This window comes from Armigeres subalbatus, chromosome 2, assembly GCF_024139115.2.
Source record: "Armigeres subalbatus isolate Guangzhou_Male chromosome 2, GZ_Asu_2, whole genome shotgun sequence".
Classification (NCBI taxonomy): domain Eukaryota; kingdom Metazoa; phylum Arthropoda; class Insecta; order Diptera; family Culicidae; genus Armigeres; species Armigeres subalbatus.
Window position 1 is genome coordinate 426,421,999 of NC_085140.1, and position 18,154 is coordinate 426,440,152.

Consider the following 18,154-nt stretch of genomic DNA (forward strand, 5'->3'; position numbering starts at 1 on the left):
CTCTCTTACGAATAAAAAAAATGAAAATTTTACATTTAACATTCAGAAACAATTTGAAATTCACCAAAAAGTAAAATTAGAAGGTTTAGTGGTTTCATTTTTAAATAACATTCATATTCTGCAATCATTAGTTCCTGAAAGTTGTCACGTGAATTGCAGTACATTCTCCAGAGATTTTCTTCAATTTGGTGATACTTTTTTGATTTTTTCACAAATTATGTAAGGGACCTTCCAGAGCCGTGTTGGAAGTTCATTAAAAATGGCGAGGCTTTTTTTCAGAGCATAAGCACTGCTAACTCTAGTTGAGTAAATAGGGGAACGGTTCGGCACTTCATCTCATAGCTCCTATTTTCATCCCATCAAAAACAAAGCAATGGAAAGGAATTTGGTTTGTTTATTATTTTCGTTATTTTTTTAGCATTGAGCACGCATGTTGACAAAAAGAAGCGACGAATTTGGTGCCGTATTTCTTCGTTTAGCGATGAGATGGATATATGTACAGTGAGATGGATATCGGAACAGTTCCCCTAGAATCCAGCTCTAAAATGCGTCGGTCGATGATCAGAATCGTTGTCGGAACTTTTCGGGCCAAGGAAAATCCAATTCTGGAGTGGGTCTGACGGTAGTTTGAAACCACTTCTGAAGCTAACTGGGCTAATAAAGTTCCACTCTGGGATGAGATGGTCGAAGGTCAGAGTTTTTAACGGATCTAGTCGATCCGGGAAAACCATTTTTCGCAGTTGGTTGGTTGATAGCCGGGAATTGCCATTGAACCTAAAATTTAATTTCGGAGTGGGTCTTTCGATAGCTTGGACCACTGGATCCAGTTGTGACAAATTAAATCAAATTCAAACTCTTGGTTGATCGATGTTCAAAATCTCAAAAAAAAAAATATACACAAAAATCCACACCAATACTTCTGGATATAAGAACAAAAGTCACTTTTGAATTTGGTCAATCGGTTTATTATGGATGTAATCCTTTAATTATCCACTTAATCCACCTGAATAAATTCAAACCAATGAATTTAAGTGTAAATTGTGCTCACTTCTATTAAACGTTATGGTTCCGGAATTCCCTCGGCGGCCCTAATATGTAATAGCTAAAATTTGAAATAATCCGATTCACAGAATGTTGGTATCAAAATTCATTTTCAAATAACTTGTATAATACAATATTGTTGTTTTTATTTCTACTGACCTCTTGTAACTGGTTTCGAAAGCTTTTAAGAAATCGGAATAGCAGTCGAAACTAAAACCAATCCATATAACATGTTGATGTGGAAATAAAAGCAAATATCTCTATCATTGAAACAACCCACAGTCAATTGAGTTGGCCCTAAACTAAAGTAAATGGCCCTAAACTAAATAAATGTGTCTTTTTCTTATAGCGTAATCCGCGATTTCGGCGCCCCCTAAAGACTGGCGCCCTTGGCGGGGGCCAACCTGGCCAACCACACGCTACGGCGCTGCATAGTGCTGATTTGGTAGAATTATTGGGTATTTGGCTTTGAACGTGACAACAGGTGCTGCGCTGCTCCGATGCGGTTGGTCATCCTGATCAGGGTTGTAAATATTCGGCAGCACTGGATGAAGGTGATGTTTTTTTATATCATGTTTTTATTTTCTTCCTGCTTTGAAATCAACCTCACATTCCCGGAGAGGCAGAAAAGTAAACAACAGAACTCACATCACCCACTGCGCTGCGAAGATGAAATTTACCACAGCAAAATGTACACATTCACCCAGCAAATTGAAAAAATTCACCACGTGTTTAAATGGGCCACTCACAGTCATACGGTAAGGCGCGAACTGAGCAGCATGTCAGAGCGACTTGTGAGTGGCTGAATGCGAAATTGAATGGTCGGTGTTGGAAATGATTTTTCGGCTGCACCCAGTCGCACTCACCACGGCGGCGACGAAGGCGACTGCAGATTTTACTGAGATCCATGTTTTTCACTGCATTGACTGTGAAATATTTCTACCCTGATCCTGATAACTCCTTCGGTATCAAGATACGGTGACAGCTTCAGCAAAACACTTGCCTTGCTCAGAATCCTTTGCTGACCTTGGTTTGCCCTATTATAGTATAATGTTGCATACTCATCCGGGTAGCTCTCCATTTGAACTTGCTGCCACGCCACGTTTTCAGCAGCACTATATTCTTCTTGAAGTAATCATGATGTGAGCTGTAACCGTTTTAACCGTTTGATTCCTCTTAGCACAAGAGCAGCCGTCCATAGTAACGTAGACCACTTTGAAAAGCGTTTGACATCGATTAGTAGTCCGTCAAAATATGATGATGAATGTATAGCGCACGAAGTTTCTCCGTGACAGGGACTGTATTTTTCATTCGCGCTGGCCAGAACTCATCAGCATTTTTAGAAATGGTGGCCCGCTAAATCATCTACATTCAGGATGAAAGTTGGGCACAGATCCCCATTTCGTAGCGTCATCCGCCACGTTATATTTTGATTGTATGTGTCTCCACTCATCCACAGCCGTCAGGCTCAGGATTTCCCACACACGGAAGGATCCAAATGGATGATAACGCCGGCTGTCTGAACGTAGCCACGCTAGCACGGTTGCTGAATCTAACCATAAAAACGGTCGATGGATGGAAAGGCACAAACATGATCTAATATACGACTTCCAATCATAGCAGCCTGTAGCTCTAGGCGAGGAACGGAAAGAGGCTTTAATGGTGCAACCTTGGACATTGCAGCTATCAATGCACATCGTGGAACCCCATGATTGATGATTCGTAAACAAGCAACGCATGCGTAAGCTTCCGAACTGGCATCTACAAAGACGTGGATTTGTGTACCGTTCAAGGCTTTAATACTTGCATTGACAAAGAAGCACCGCGGCACTTGTACGTTTCCCAAATCTGCAAGAAATTTACTCCATTTATTCCAGTGTACATGTTGGTTTTTTGCAATTGGTTCGTCCCAATCTGTCCCTGTTGCCTTGTATGGCGAAATGCGCTATCAAGCCAAGGGGGTCGAAGGGTGACATTACAGTACGCAAAACTTCACGTTTCGTTGGTGTTTCTGCCCCGAGATCAGCCTTGCAATATCCACCTTCAGCGTAGAATCGAAGTTCAGTGCATAGGTTTTCGGCTTCCAAATCAACCCTAGAACTCGTTCTTTCAGCTCTACTTGAGCAAGGTCCATAGATTTGTCCTCGAAGTCTTCACTTTCGCCAACTGCGAAGTTGCGAATTTCGAATCCTCCTTGAGAATTTCACCTCTTTCTATAATTTTACAGATTCGTCAACTGTGCCTACGCTATACAAATAGTCATCAACATAATGACTATTGATTATAGCGTCTACTGCTTCTGGTTATTGTAAAACGAACTCTTCGGCATTTTTGTTTTTTACAAATTGAGCTGAGCTTGGGGAGCATGTAGCGCCGAACGTTGCAACGTCCATTATATAAATTTGTGGCGAAGAGTCAGGTAATAGTCTCCAGAGAAAACGTTGTGCTTGCTTATCCTCATTACGTATATATATCTGGTGGAACATCTCTCTTATGTCACCACAAAGAGCAAAGTTCCGTTCTCGGAATCGGAGGAGAATGGTATTCAAGGACACAAGTAGATCTGGCCCTTTGAGCAGTACGTCATTAAACGATACTCCATCCGTTCGAGCCGTGCCATCCCAGATGAGTCATAGTTTACCCGTTTTTTTTTTATTCTGGACGATTCCTAGGGGGACGTACCATATTTTGTTTGGGTCATTTGGATGCATTTCCTCTTCGATGTGCGTATCTTTTAGTTTCATAATACGCAAGTTTCATAATTACTGACATTTTCCATGAGGGTCTTTGGCTAATCGTTTCTCAAGCTGCATCAGTCGCCTTTCGGCCATTTTGTAGCTGTCTGGGAAACTGATATTGTCGTATGTTCAAAGGAGACCTATTTCGAAAGCCTTTCCTATCATTTTTCTTGTGCTTGACATAATATGTTTAGCCCGTATATCTACCTCGGTTTCCATCCTCACTGTGATGGTTGCCTTCTCAATTCCGAAGAATGTTTTCATTTGTTCATGAAGTTCTCGGTTCCCAATATCCGCATGGTGATGTAAATGCTCCACCGACCTATTAGTACCAGTTGTCTTTCCGTAAATGCACCAGCCTAAACGGGTCCTCGCTGCAACTGGATCATCAACCTTATCCTCACGAATCTTCGAAGGTGGATATTAATCGCGCGTGTTCCATTCCAATAATGATGTCTGAAAACGCTCCTGAGTAGCTATGTACTGGTAGTCCTTGGAGATGTGGGTGTACAGCCTTGAGTTTATCATACTGTAGTGTTTGACTTGGTAGATTGAGTTTTTGAACAGTTCGGACGTCATTTAACCGATAATGGTTTCCTACGCCTTGCCAAGTTATCATAATCGACACGCGCTTTGAATACTATTTTTCACGACTAACATTGCCTGTCCAGCTGAGTCGATGGGACCTTCTTGGATGTTAATGACGCTTCCATCAATGTAGATTAGACTGGCCCAGGAAACAAAAAGTTGTCTAATTCCACGGGGCACCCCCCAGGATTGGGTCTTTGGGTGAGAAAATCAATCTCTGAAAATTTCAGCTCAATCGCTTGCTTGTTGCATAAGCTGGTGCATTTGATTTGAAGTTTGTATGGGGATTTCAGCCAAAATGTATAGGAAAATACACCTCCGTCACTCATTCGATCTGGAAATTGGTTCTGACTGCTCGATTGACCTCAGAATTGCAAAAACGGCAGTCGGTATGCTACAGAACAATTTCACAGAACATTGTATGATGATTTAATGAACTTTTATATAGGTTTCGGCTGATGCGATTCGATCAAAAAATCCAAAAATACACAAATCAGCTCCTAATAAATCAGCCAGAAACTATATAAAAGTTCACTTTATCAATGCAATATTCTGTGAAATTGTTCTGTAGCATACCAACTGCCGTTTTTGCAATTCTGAGGTCAATCGAGCAATTAGAACCAATTTCCAGATCGAATGAGTGACGGAGGTGTATTTTCCTATACATTTTGGCTGAAATCCCCATACAAACTTCAAATCAAATGCGCCAGCTTATGCAACAAGGGATTGAACTGAAATTTTCAGAGATTGATTTTCTCACCCAAAGACACAATTCTGGACCGGTGCCCCGTAGAGTTCGACAACATTTTTTCTCCCCATACTAATCTGGGCCAGTCTAATGTAGATGATGAGTCATCATCTAAAAAGGCATGCATATGAGCTACCTTTTGACCCATCCCTTCTATTGTAACCGGCAAATATCGGAAAAGCGTACTAGGCAGCGCGTGGTGAACGTTTTGATGCAATACCGCTCCGTTTTAGAATTCATCTTTGATCGATTAGTGTTCTCTTCGGCTTCGTCGATATGGAGTAGTGGGTAATGGCGTAGACCACAGTGATCAATACCACACTGCTTTCCAGAGCGGCAAGGCCATCGGCGATGAGGTATCAAGCATATCCGTTTGACGCATGGCTCTCCACCTCACAGAAAAAAAAAATGAAAAGTTATCAGCGCGTAAATAATTAATACGTGGAAAATTACACTATTCTGGGCGTACATGGATCTCTTCCATCAAGTTCGCCCTAAATGTATGCAATTTACATAGCATTATGACACTTATTCGTATAAAAAGTGACATAATGCAAAACAAATTGCATACATTCAGATGATAATATCGTTGAAATTTACGCTCTTTTTGGCATTCCCTTTATGTGCATTACTTTCGTATAAATTTCAACAAATTTTTCTATCTGTGCTGGCATCAATATTCAATCGTCTCGTATATTCATTCCACAAACCTGTGTCTCAATAGTTCAGCAAAAAATTATTTCCAACGACAAACAATTCACCTATCCAATCGAAACAACCGTTTATTCACTTAATTTTCTAATATTTTTCAGCCGATAATATGCACAGATAGAAAAAGGTTTTGAAATTTACACGAAAGTAATGCACATAAAGGAAATGTCAAAAAGAGCGTAATTTTAAACGATATTTTTTACTTGGATGTATGCAATTTGTATTGCATTTTGCCACTATTTATTCGATTAAGTGGTATAATGCTATACAAATTGCATACATTTAGGGTGAAATTGGTGAAAAAATTTATGAGGTCTCAGAATAGTGTAATTTTCCACGTCTGTATTTTTTAACGAGCTGATTAGTTTCCATTATTTTTTTCTGTGTGCGTTTCAAGTGTCTAACAGTATTTATAAATTGTATCTATCTTACACGTCTTTTCGTGAGATCTCGGTACTCTATGATATCTGTCATGCAACCACATCAATGTTAAACAACACTCCATATAGTCTAGAGTAAATATTTCCGTTCACTTCATTCACACCCGGACAAATATACTTCTTCCGTTCTGAACCAAAATATACGAAAACACTTCCCACGGATAATCGCGAAACAATTAATTCTCGTCTAGGCCCCCCTGCTACAATTACGCGACTCGAGCAACATAATGACTACATCGTATGCTTATTTTCAGCTGCTCGCCATAATTCAAACTATAAGGTAAATACAGATTAACTGTTTCATTTGGTTCCCACCTGAAGTCGCACAATTATCGAAACGATTTTCCTCATTCAACCGGCCGCGCGCCGCGAGCGCATGTTTCGGTTCGAATGTGCGAACTTTGCCGCCGTGAACTAATCTCGTTATGCACCGCACGCAGCAAAACTGCCAATGAACAAACCGTGTTAACATATGTGCGTTTGACTTCTGTATGAATGTAAGCTTGGACGAAATTGTAAACACAAGAGTTGCATAACACAAACCAGGGGTGGGAATGCAAACTATTGAAACACCTAAATCACATTTCTAAAATCTTCAATAATTTATTTTCCGGGCAATACAATCTACAAATTACAATTACAAATGACGCAAGTGATGCTGAGTCATCGTATTGTTCCCATCCATACTGCACGTTCTCATCCTTGGTCCATATTATTGTTTTCAATTAGCAGCTCATCTCTCACAAGTGTCCAAACATGAGTGATCTGCTGTGGAGGTCAGCTACCATAGGGCTAAATCATCATCCGTTTTAGCTTAATTTGAGTGATTTCCACCTGGTAGCATTTAATGCATTAATTTAAAAACGTACCCGAAATGACGGATAGGTATAATGAATGGAATCGCTTCCAAATTATCGCATAATATGCGTATGCGAAGTTATAATAATATGAACCACTCAATCACCAATTCCGAAATTAACGAGCGCCCAGCTAGCGACGAACTTCGTCGAGATCTTCGCAAAGTGAACGGTCACGACCGTGAAGAGGTCGGTTGGTGGTGAATGTGGCTCGTTACCGACCGGACCGGGGGTAAGTGGACGGAAATTGGACTACCGTAACAACGACGAGTGGGCTTACTGACCTTTGGAGAGCGCCCGTCTGAAATGATGAAACTTGAAGGGCCGTTGCACTTACTTACAATGTTGATGCTGTGGTGATCTTCGACGAAGGCGAAGGGTCATTCGAAAGATTAACATCATGACGGGAGAGCGATAAAATATGGTTTGCTCAAATTTGGTGTTGGCGAGACTTGAAGCCAAAGTTTGGACTGGATGATTAATTAAATCTTCGATATTAAAGTAGATTTGGTGATCTGATTATTTTTTCAAGCACAATTGGTATATGATTTTTCAGGGATTACAAGCCTCAAAATGCGATTTATCTTCTAAGTAAGACAGTAGCGACTTCAATATGAACAATTGAAAATCACAGTAAATCAAATGACAAGTGAATGAAGTGATGGGGTTAACGCTCTTTAAAATCATAACATGTATAGGGTGTCCCAGAAAGTATAAGCACGATTTTGATGCGCTCCTATTGTTTTCAGATAAATTTTAAATGGCAGGTAATCACTGAGCATCATTGTTTACGTTATAATCTGTCGCTCTGTGATTCATAAGTGCCATTTGGTTAAGTTTTTATGGGAATGCGAAACTTTTTCCTTGAAAAGTGCAAACAGACTTTGCACGAATGATGCACTATTCCCAACATTCACTGAGTCAGATGGCGAGAATATAAGATAAGAGCATCGGAGCAGTTTGCAATGCGATTCGGAAGCATGGTGTGGATTTTACATTTCAGGGCATGAAAAAATCTGAACGTAAATCGGTCCCTATGAGCCATATGCTCGATCGGAAAATCTTTCAATCTTTTCCCGTAAAAATGATACTTCTGTTCAAGATTTGCAAAAATCTGATAACATCGAAGAATGAAGTTGACCAAACAAGACACAAAATGAACTACGGACTTTCAGGGAGCAGAAAAAGTAATTTGTGTGGAAGATCGTTATGCAAGGTGATGATAATGATAAACCATGAGTAAAGTTCTATTATAAAATGTTTCCAAGGGAACATTTCAACATGATCCGTATTGGTGTTGACGATGTTGATAAGAAAGTTTATTTAGGAAAATTCTGTAAAAGGCAATGATTTTGTGAGCAATTTGTACGTGTGGAATTCTCTCAAATCCATTTGCAGCGATCGATACAATAACAGGTGATGTGTACGTTCAGGAATTCTTGTAGCGGCAGTTACTGTCCATTATCCAAAATCCTCATAACCCAGTAATATTTTGGCCGGTTTCGATATCAGTGTACGCGATGGACACGGTAATCTGGTACAAAGCAAAAAGAGTAGAATCCGTACTCAAGGAGATAGATTCTCCTAATCATTACCAGGACATTCCTAGGACTTTTTGTGCTTTGACAAAGGCATAGTTTTTTCTTCTTCAAAGTCTTCTTCTCTTCTTGCTGCTTCTTTTTAAGCTCATTTGCTATTTTTCGCTCTTCTCGCACCTTTTTCCTGTTTTCCTTCTCTTCCTCTAGACATTTCTTCTCTTGCTCTTTTCTGGAAAACTCCTCAATGAACTCATCTGATGTCAAGACATGATACCGTTTTGATTTTTACTGCCGTTGAGTTCCACGTTCTAGAATAGGAAGCGGCGCCAAACACTCCTTCAAAGTTGGCTGTTGATGCCCTCCACATTTATTATAGGAGCAGGTAATGTTGACGAATTGTTGTCCATGATGATTTCGGTCTCGATTTCGGTATTTTCTTCTTCACGATATTCAATAGCTTTATTAGTTTATGGTACAGTTTCCTCCAGAACGTGGAAAATTTCAAAAAGCGCTTCTTCCTCCGCGTTATCGAGTACGATGAAGTCTCCTCTAAACTTTTTGGCTCGCGTTGTTCCAATAATTGCTGCCCATTGCTCAAGTGCTCGGTTCGCATGTTCCAAGTCTGTCGTATTCAGCTCCGTACATGCCTGATCGTCCGCCTCTATTACGTCATCTTCTTCTGTCTCTGCCGATATGGTCATACATTTCGAATAATCGATGGCACTGTGATTCCAAGGAAAGAGACCCGAAGCTCTGAAGCCGTTTTTAATGCTCGTCGATGTCAAAGAATGGCGCAAACAGTCTTGAAGAACAACTGCGAAATCCGGCAATGTTACTCTACGAAGCGGATTATCTTTACGGAACCTCTCTACCGCCTTTGGCCAACCATTCTTCAGTGGCTTAAAAGCCGATACATCAGCTGGTTGCATAATCCTGGTCACGTTCGGATACAGAGCTATGAGGATAACTCCCATATCCCGGCACATGTTAGAGGTTTCCAGATTAACGTGACTGCTATGTCCATCGACTATAAAAATGACTGGCTTTTTAACTTGCTTTTTCTGGAGATACGGGTTCAACACATTTCGGATGTAATCGCGAAATACTACTGTTGTCATCCATCCGCTGTCCGACTTGGCGATACCCCAGGAAGATGGGACGGACTTGGCAACATCTTGCGGTATACTCTTATAGGGGTATATGATACAAGGGGGTACAGTTTCCCCTGCCGCGTTGAAAGTGAACATAACAGTTACGTTCAATTTACTGCTGTTTCGTTCCACATCATACACGTTTCGGCTTCCTCGTAGTGCTAATACGGCCTTGGATTTTGGATTCAGATGAAAACAGGTTTCATCTCCGTTGAATACTCTTCGCGGATCGTCCAGTATATGCATCAAGTATTTTTCAGCTAAATAAGCTTTCACTTTGTGGAACCAGGATCTGATATTATCCGGTGAAACCTTCGCACTAGCGCTTGTAATAAACTCAGGCGTTCGGAGTACCACATTAGGTCGCCTCTGCATGAATAGTTTCAGCCATTTTTTCCCTACATCAAACGATTGCATACATTGAATACATAGATGTACAATGGAATAGTTAGCAATACAAACCTGGACGGTTATTGATGAAAGGATTCTCTCGTAGATTCCGATCGAGGAAGGATTTGATATTATCCTGCAGATTACTCTTTGTGACCGGAAAGCCTCTACGTTGACTGTCAAATATCCATGACTCTAATTCGCCTTCTTCCTCTATCGTCAGTACCGACATTGGACCGGAGCGATAAACTTGACGTTCCTTTTTCTGTAGACGAGAACGAATCGTCGACCTGGGAACTCCGAAGTGCTTGGCTGCTTCATTGATACCCATTTCCTTGCTGCGAACTTTTCGTACAGCAGCAGAAATTTCATCTTGGGAGTACGATGTGCGGTATTTCTTACGCTGTTCCTGTATACAATAAGTGAAATGTACTAAACACTTACGAAACCTGTTGAAATTTAAAGGCTTCTTACCATTTTTATGTTCAAATCCACGTTTTCTAGAAGAAGTTTTAAAATTTCACCAACAAAACGAAAACTGGAGTCGCACGAAAATTCCGAACTATATATGACAGTTCGCCCAGGACGAAATCTGGGTCGACTGCTTTGATCAGGAACCAATTTTCGCCTACTAGATTTATTTAATTTTTCCATGTTAGATCATGAAATTTAATGAAAATCATCAAAGAAAACGATAAATTAGCGTAACATTTAGTTACAAAATTAAACTAAAAATAACAATCCATGAGTAACTTTATATACGAGCATTCGTTGTTTTTTCTTTTTTTCATGAGTGGTACACTAAAAGTACCTTCATACCTACTACATGATTTTCAAATTCAACATTTTACAGATTCATTTTAGTAAGTAGTTTAATTCGATATAGGGGGAAAGACGGCTTTGGTAGGTTTTGTTCTATTATTGGCAGGGGGGTTTTTGTCGACCAAATTTTATGAAATTTGGCCACAATATTCTTTGATATGCAAAGAATGTTCAGGCCAAATTTGAGCCTAGTCAGTCATAAAAAAAAACCCCTGCCAATAATAGAACAAAACCTGCCAAAGCCGTCATTCCCCCTACTATATAAAGGGGATAATTAATCGTATAAAAATAAATTAGTTTTACCAGGTTTAAACAATTGGAGTTTGCGGAAAATCAATATGATCCAATAGGTGGGCGAAAACTGGGGTCAGGGAAATTTCTGGGTTCGCTTCCCTACTATATTTCGTCATGCATTTATTTAAATCGGTGAGAAAACGATGGATCACCGATGAGACCTGGAGGAAGATAGAGGAGCGAAAAGAAGCCAAAGCCGCGACAGAGCGATCAAAAACCAGAGGAGCTTAAGTCTTAGCCCGTCAACGATACTCGGCTCTTGAGAAGGAAGTAAACGCTCATGTCGACGAGACAAGCGAGCGTGGGCAGACTCTCTGGTCGACGAATGAGAGAGAGACGCAGCAACCGGGGGCATTCGCCTCCTCCACGATATCTCATGACGCTTAAGCGGGGCGAAGATGAATGCAACGATGTTATGGATCCTGTACACCTCCGGTGGTGCAAAGGGCCGACTTGAAAGATCTCTATCCTGAGCGTTGCCCGGCTATCGCTTTAACCTGTTGCCAGGTTAGATTTCGGTCGACTTCTTTTATTTCTTTATTGAGGCTTCGTCGCCATGAGCCTCTGGGTCTGCCTCTGCTGCGATGTCCCGCTGGGTTCCAGTCTAATGCTTGCTTACAGATTTCGTTTCCGCCCCTACGTAGAGTGTGGCCGACCCAGCCCCACTTCCGATCCCGAATTTCTGTTGCTATCGGCCTCTGGTGACAACGACGATGGAGCTCGTTGTTTGAGATCCAGTTGTGAGGCCACCAGGCCCGAATTATGTACCGCAGGCATCTATTAATGAACACCTGCAGCCGTTGAGTGTTCTCCACTGATACATACCATAATGAATGCAACGATGCCTGTGAAAACGCGAATGATCAGTTATTGACTGACCCACCTGACCAGCTGAAACGCTGGTTCAGGCACTTCGAACAACTTTTTCAAGTGCCAGCCAGGCCACCACACGCGTCGATACCGAAGCTCCATCACTGCTAGAGATTCAAAGAGCCATCCAAAACATGAAATCGAATTAAGCCCCAGGGGTCGATCGCATATCAGCCGAGTTGCTTAAAGCTGACCCCATGACATCCGCTCAACTACTGCATCGTTTATTTCGTAATATCTGGGACACCGCAACTTTCCCGGTCGACCGGATGTGAGGTATCTTAGTGAAGGTGCCCAAAAGGGGTGTATGCGATTGTATGCGATAACTGGCGAGACATTGTTGCTGTGTACCGTTCTCAAAGTTCTATGCAAAGTAATCCTAGCCCGGATTCAGGAGAAGATCGATGCGACTCTTCGACTCTCCGTGCCGGAAGATCCTGTTTGGCCCAAATTGTCACGCTCCGTATCATTCTGGAGCAGGTTAACGAATTCCAAGAGTCTCACTACGAAAACTACGAAAAAGCTTTCGACCGTCTCAATCACGAGAATATGTGTGGCGCCCTGAGACGCAGGGGGGTTCCTGAGCAAATCATCGGCCTCATCGAGGCACAGTACGAGGCCTTTTCGTGTAGAGTGCTGCACAATGTGGTCTTGTCGGACCCTATCCGGGTCGTAGCTGGTGTGAAGCAAGGATGTATTCTATCACCGTTAGTGTTCCTCATCGTAATCAACGAGATTCTGGTAGGTGCGATTGACTGTGAACCAAACCGCGGGCTGTTATGGCAGCCTATAACCATGGAGCTCCTAAACGAATTGGCTGATGACCTTGCACTCTTCGCTCAACGGCACTCTGATATGCAGAGTAAGCTCAACGACCTTGCCGAGCGCTCCTCTTCGGCAGGCTTAGTCATCAAAGTCAACAAAACCAAATCGTTGGATGTAAACACGGTAATCCCTTCCAGTTTCACAGTAGCCGGGCAACCAGTGGAGAATGTTGAAAGCTTCCAGTATCTTGGTTGCCAGATGGCGTCAGACGGCGGCACCAAGATCGACATAGGCGTACGGATCAAGAAAGCGAGGGCTGCCTTTGCGAGTTTATGTAATATCTGGAAAAACAGGCAGATAAGTAAACGCACAAAAATACGAATTTTCAACTCTAACATGAAATCTGTGCTGTTCTACGAGAGCGAAACATGGTGTGCATCAGTGGAGAACACACAACGGCTGCAGGTGCTCATCAACAGATGCCTGAGACACATAATTCGTGCCAGATTGCCCCACAACTAGATTTCAAACAACGAACTCCATCGTCGTTGTTACAGAAATTCAGGATCGAAAATGGGGCTGGGTCGACCACACCTTACGTAGGGGCAGAAACGAAATCTGTAAACAAGCATGTGACTGGAACCCAGCGGGACATCGCAGCAGAGGCAGACCCAGAGGCTAATGGCGGCGAAGCCTCAATAAAGAAATAAAAGAAGTCGACCGAAATCTAACCTGGCAACAGGTGTACTGGTGTACTGAATCCATAAGTAAGTAAGTAAGTAAGGTGAGAAAACGTCAAGTTCGTGCAGCCAAATATTTGCCCTTGACGATGGAACTCAGAGGATGTAAATTTACATTACCTAGCCAGAACACGACAACGATGGTCCGATGCTGTATGTTTGGATTCTTGGAGTTCAGAACTTGTTACTCTTCGGGTTTCGTTTGTTTCAAGAAGTGAAGAAGGTAGAGTGGAAGCAGAGAGGACTATCACCATAGTTCGATTCTCATGATGATCATAAGGTATAAAATGGATATTTAGCTTAGCTTAGCTAAGCTTGATTGACTGTATCCAGTATTATAAAATAATCAACATTCTCAGAATATCTATGGTACCGTTGTTCGGGGTGACATTGGGCCTAGGGGGTAAGATTGGGCCAAAAACGAAAAATGTTTCAACTCCTAATATCTCAGAAACTGTCACGAATTTTGATGAACAGTTCAAACGGTTCGAAAATATATTAAAATTCACGTCTAGGAAATCACAAAACAAATTCTAAGGATTTATTGTGCTCGTACCATAATGCTTGGAATTTGAATGTAAAACTATTGATCGAATGAACCCGTATTAAAATAGTGTCAGTAATGCCCAACAAATCTATTACATGACTAAATTTTGGATCGATGGATACCTGGTGATCATGTTACGATAATCTGTTTGTTGTTTTATCGAATTTTATGAATATTTATTTAGCAGTCTTGCTTTTTCGTAGCAACGAGCAATGCATGCTAAAAAGGGGTGAGATTGGGCCAAGCCTTTGGTTGATTTGCCATACATAGTTGGTAAAAGCCGTAATGTAGGCAATTATTTTTTTGAACGATTGAATCGTTGCATCGTCACCGCTGAACTTTATTGTATGTGGCCCAATGTCACCCCCTGTGAGGGGTGAGAATGGGCCAATTTTAAACAACATATAACTTTGAAGAATTTCTCTCATTTATTATTTTTTTCTCAAACAGTGGTAAATTTATTGTTCAAGCTTGTACCCAACTAATTACAACTTGATTCCAATATTAACTACTAGAGCTTTGTAACATTTACTTGGAGCATACCACATTTTGGCCCAATGACACCCCCGTAGACGGTACTCCAAACTATTCTTGAGTTCAAATCTTGGAGGTCTACAAGATCAACCAAGTAAAACAAAAGGTTCCCGAGCTTGTGTGTTAGTTGGAGAAGCCCCATGGGACATCATTACTCCAGTTTACACAAATCACAACATTCCCAGAGTTCCTGCGGTACTCCAAATCATTCTTGAGTTCAGGTATTGGAGGTCTACAAAACCAACAGAGTGATTCATAGGTTTCCGAGCTTGTTTGTTAGTTGGAGAAGCCCCATGGGACATCATTACACCAGTATATACAAAATACAACATTCTCAGAATATCTACGGTACTCCAAACAATTCTTGAGTTCAGATCTTGGATGTCTTCAAGGCCAACAGAGTGATTGATAGGATCCTGAGCTTGTGTGTTAGTTGTAGAAACCCATGGAGCATCTTTACATCAGTATTCAAAAAACTCAACATTCCCAGAATAGCTATGGTACTCCAAACCATTCTTGAGTTCTGATATTGAAGGTCTACAACACCAACAGAGTGATTCATATGGTCCTGAGCTTGTGTGTTAGTTGGAGCAACCCCATGGGACATCATTACACCAGTATATACAAATCACAACATTCCTAGAGTTCCTGCGGTACTCCAAATCATTATTGAGTTCAGATATTGACCAACAGACCAACAGAGTGATTCATAGGTTTCCATGCTTGTGTGTTAGTTGGTTAAGCCCCATGGGACATCAATACATCAGTATATAAGAAAGTAATCATTTACAGAATAGCTACGGTACTCCAAACCATTCTTGAGTTCAGATATTGGAGGTCTACAACACCAAAAGAGTGATTTATAGGTTTCTCAGCTTTTTGTTAGCTGGTGAAGTCCCATGGGACATTATTACACCACCCTAGCAGCACACATGTTTCACATATGTTACCGAAGCTGAAATGAGACCAAATTTAGTCACAATCAAGTTGCTACAACCGTTTTTGTCTGAGTCGTGCTGCTCGGGCAGTATATACAAAATACATCCCAGAATATTTATAATATGGAGTGTCGTAGATGTCGAACGAGTTCTGTAGTTTGTCTGTAATAGTGTAACGAGGTTCCGTGGAGCTATTCCAACTCATAAAACTAGTAAGGTTATCGAAGATTTTCATGTTGATCGATTTGAATATTAAGATCTGTATTGAAGGACAGTTTGGAGTGTCGTAGATATTGAACGAATTCTGTGGTGTGTTGTACTCAAGGACGTTTTGGAGTGTCGTAGATATTGATCGAATTCTGTGGTGTGTCTGAAATGGTGTCACTAGGTACCTTGGAGCTATTCCAACTCATAAAACTAGTGAGGACATCGAGCATCTTCATGTTGATGGATTTGAATATTAAGATCTGAATTCAAGGACTGTTTAGAGTATCGTAGATATTGAAAAAGATCTGTTATACCGCTGGACAGGCGCAGGATTTTATCATATAGCGTTTCAATTTCAATTATTTAACCAGAATATGATAAAATATGGCGTAGATTCCTTACAACATCAAAATTCTAACTCAAGGATACTCTCTAGATCATCCTAGTGCTCATAACCTGATGACACCGGTATCTGGATGAACTTCTTGAAGTGTCCTGTTCCAGTATTGGGATTTATCTTGCGATTTCCCCCTACTCTTATGCTCAGGTAATTCGATCAAATTGCCAACCCGAAAATTTCCTAGACAAAACCGGGAATCGAACCCAACCACCTTCAGTACGGTCTTGCTTTGCAGCCACGCTTCTTACGAGAGAGTGATATGTAGAACAAAAGCCGAAAAACTACATTTTCGACAAGCGACCTTACCATCATTGGAAATAGAAAGGTAGATGGTTTTATTGCCGCAATGTGATAACGCCCAGTCGATGACAAGGGGTTCGACTGACATAATTAAATAACACTTGCTCATGGAAACTGGTTCACTAGGTTTTATGGCAGTTATCTTATGCTGCTCTGATTATGCCAAGGAAGCAGCAGCCCAAGTGAACGGTCCACGGACGCACGACGTCATTGAAAGGGGGCCAGTCAGTCAGTCAGTCAGTCAGTCAGTCAGCGGTGAAATTTCATCAGGTTGAACTTTTTCTTTGTTTAGCGGTTTCCCTTATTCGCTTTCGATGGTCAACAGCTGAGAGCACTGCTGGGGAGTCGAGTTGAGGGCCCTTTACACGTGCAGGCGCTGCTTGTTTCAAGGTCTCGGAGCTGGATTGGGTTTCTTTCACTTTCAATTTATGCGCACTGCTCCGGTTTTTATGCTCTCCACTCACCTCTGGGGTAGTAAATCATCTTACCCATTTCGATGGCGCATAAGGCGATCTTGGTCAGTCGTGATGGTGGCTGATGGTGATGGCACTCACGGGGTGCCATCAAGGTCGCCTCCGAACAAATCACTATTGTGATTAAGTTTTGCAAAACAAACGATAGGCAATCCGAGAAATAAGTACACAGTAAATCATCGATGCTTGAATCGAGATAGTGGAGATGCAATTGAATGACTATTTTATGAAGATGTTGAAAGCGGTTTGAGAGGAGATCTAGAATGTGAACTTTGCACAGAGTCATGGGTACAAAAGATATAGATTTATAGCTTTAACGTAGCGCTATAATTGAGGGTTCGTGATTGTGATTATAGCTGGAATTGCTGATTGAAAAGCAGCTGATTTATGTTCAGTTGGTAAAGAAGTCAATTGTTTATTGAATAAGCATAGGATTTTACTCGAATTGTTGGTTGGTTGTTTTATTTTTTCGATAAACATGAATAAACGGTCATAGCATTACTTTATTTATACAATATCATATTCATTGCAATTTGTTATCAAATCGCATCGATCTTCATGCACTTATGCAGTGCAACCTTCGACAAATCACAAATTACACAACGAATCGGCTTAATTGCGGCCACTTAATGAGTCTCCTCCGCGCCATCCTTACCAATAACCAAGAGGACGACAAGCAACTTACGCATGACGGATTGCACTTACTTACGGCACGGTTCTAGGGCTTCGCTAACTTTTCATACATTGCCGTCAATCACCTGCTACTCAAATCTGGTCGTCAACTGCCAGTGTCGTTGCGTTCTCCGCACGTTTCCGTTCCGAACCAACCGCAGGAATGCGAGTGCATCCGCATAACTGCCATAAATCCGTGTTACAAAAGCACTAACGCATCGCGTCGTCATCGTCTCGGTCGTGTATGGCTATTTCAGGGCAAACATTTCGAAAGTCTTAAGAGCGAAATGTGAACAATGTAAACGTCAAGTGCCTTTATATATCTGAATTTCAATTACCTTCTGATATGTAAATGATCTTCGAGCCAAAGTGCTGTTCTCAGTTCAAGCT

The 18,154-nt window shown here is 41.4% G+C and overlaps 2 protein-coding genes across 5 annotated transcripts in view; both read right to left on the minus strand.

The window, feature by feature from the left end:
* The window catches only part of LOC134217890 (angiotensin-converting enzyme), a 531,134-nt gene that overhangs the window by 24,683 nt on the left and 488,297 nt on the right, over positions 1–18,154 (minus strand). The gene's annotated exons all lie outside the window — the stretch shown is intronic.
* On the minus strand, positions 9,129–17,183 carry LOC134216729 (uncharacterized). Its single transcript, XM_062695552.1, has 4 exons — positions 17,084–17,183; positions 10,677–10,702; positions 10,275–10,611; positions 9,129–10,210 (listed from the first exon to the last, which is right to left on the minus strand). Exons 1-4 carry the CDS (start codon positions 17,181–17,183, stop codon positions 9,129–9,131), a joined length of 1,545 nt encoding a protein of 514 aa, XP_062551536.1.

Excerpts from the sequence above, each read along its gene's own strand:
- LOC134216729 (XM_062695552.1), bottom strand. The coding sequence starts at position 17,183 with ATGGCACCCCGTGAGTGCCATCACCATCAGCCACCATCACGACTGACC. Across the intron at positions 10,612-10,676 it reads TGGATTTGAACATAAAAATG|GAACAGCGTAAGAAATACCG; the intron begins GTAAGAAGCCTT and ends TATTGTATACAG. Across the intron at positions 10,211-10,274 it reads TTTCATCAATAACCGTCCAG|GGAAAAAATGGCTGAAACTA; the intron begins GTTTGTATTGCT and ends CGTTTGATGTAG.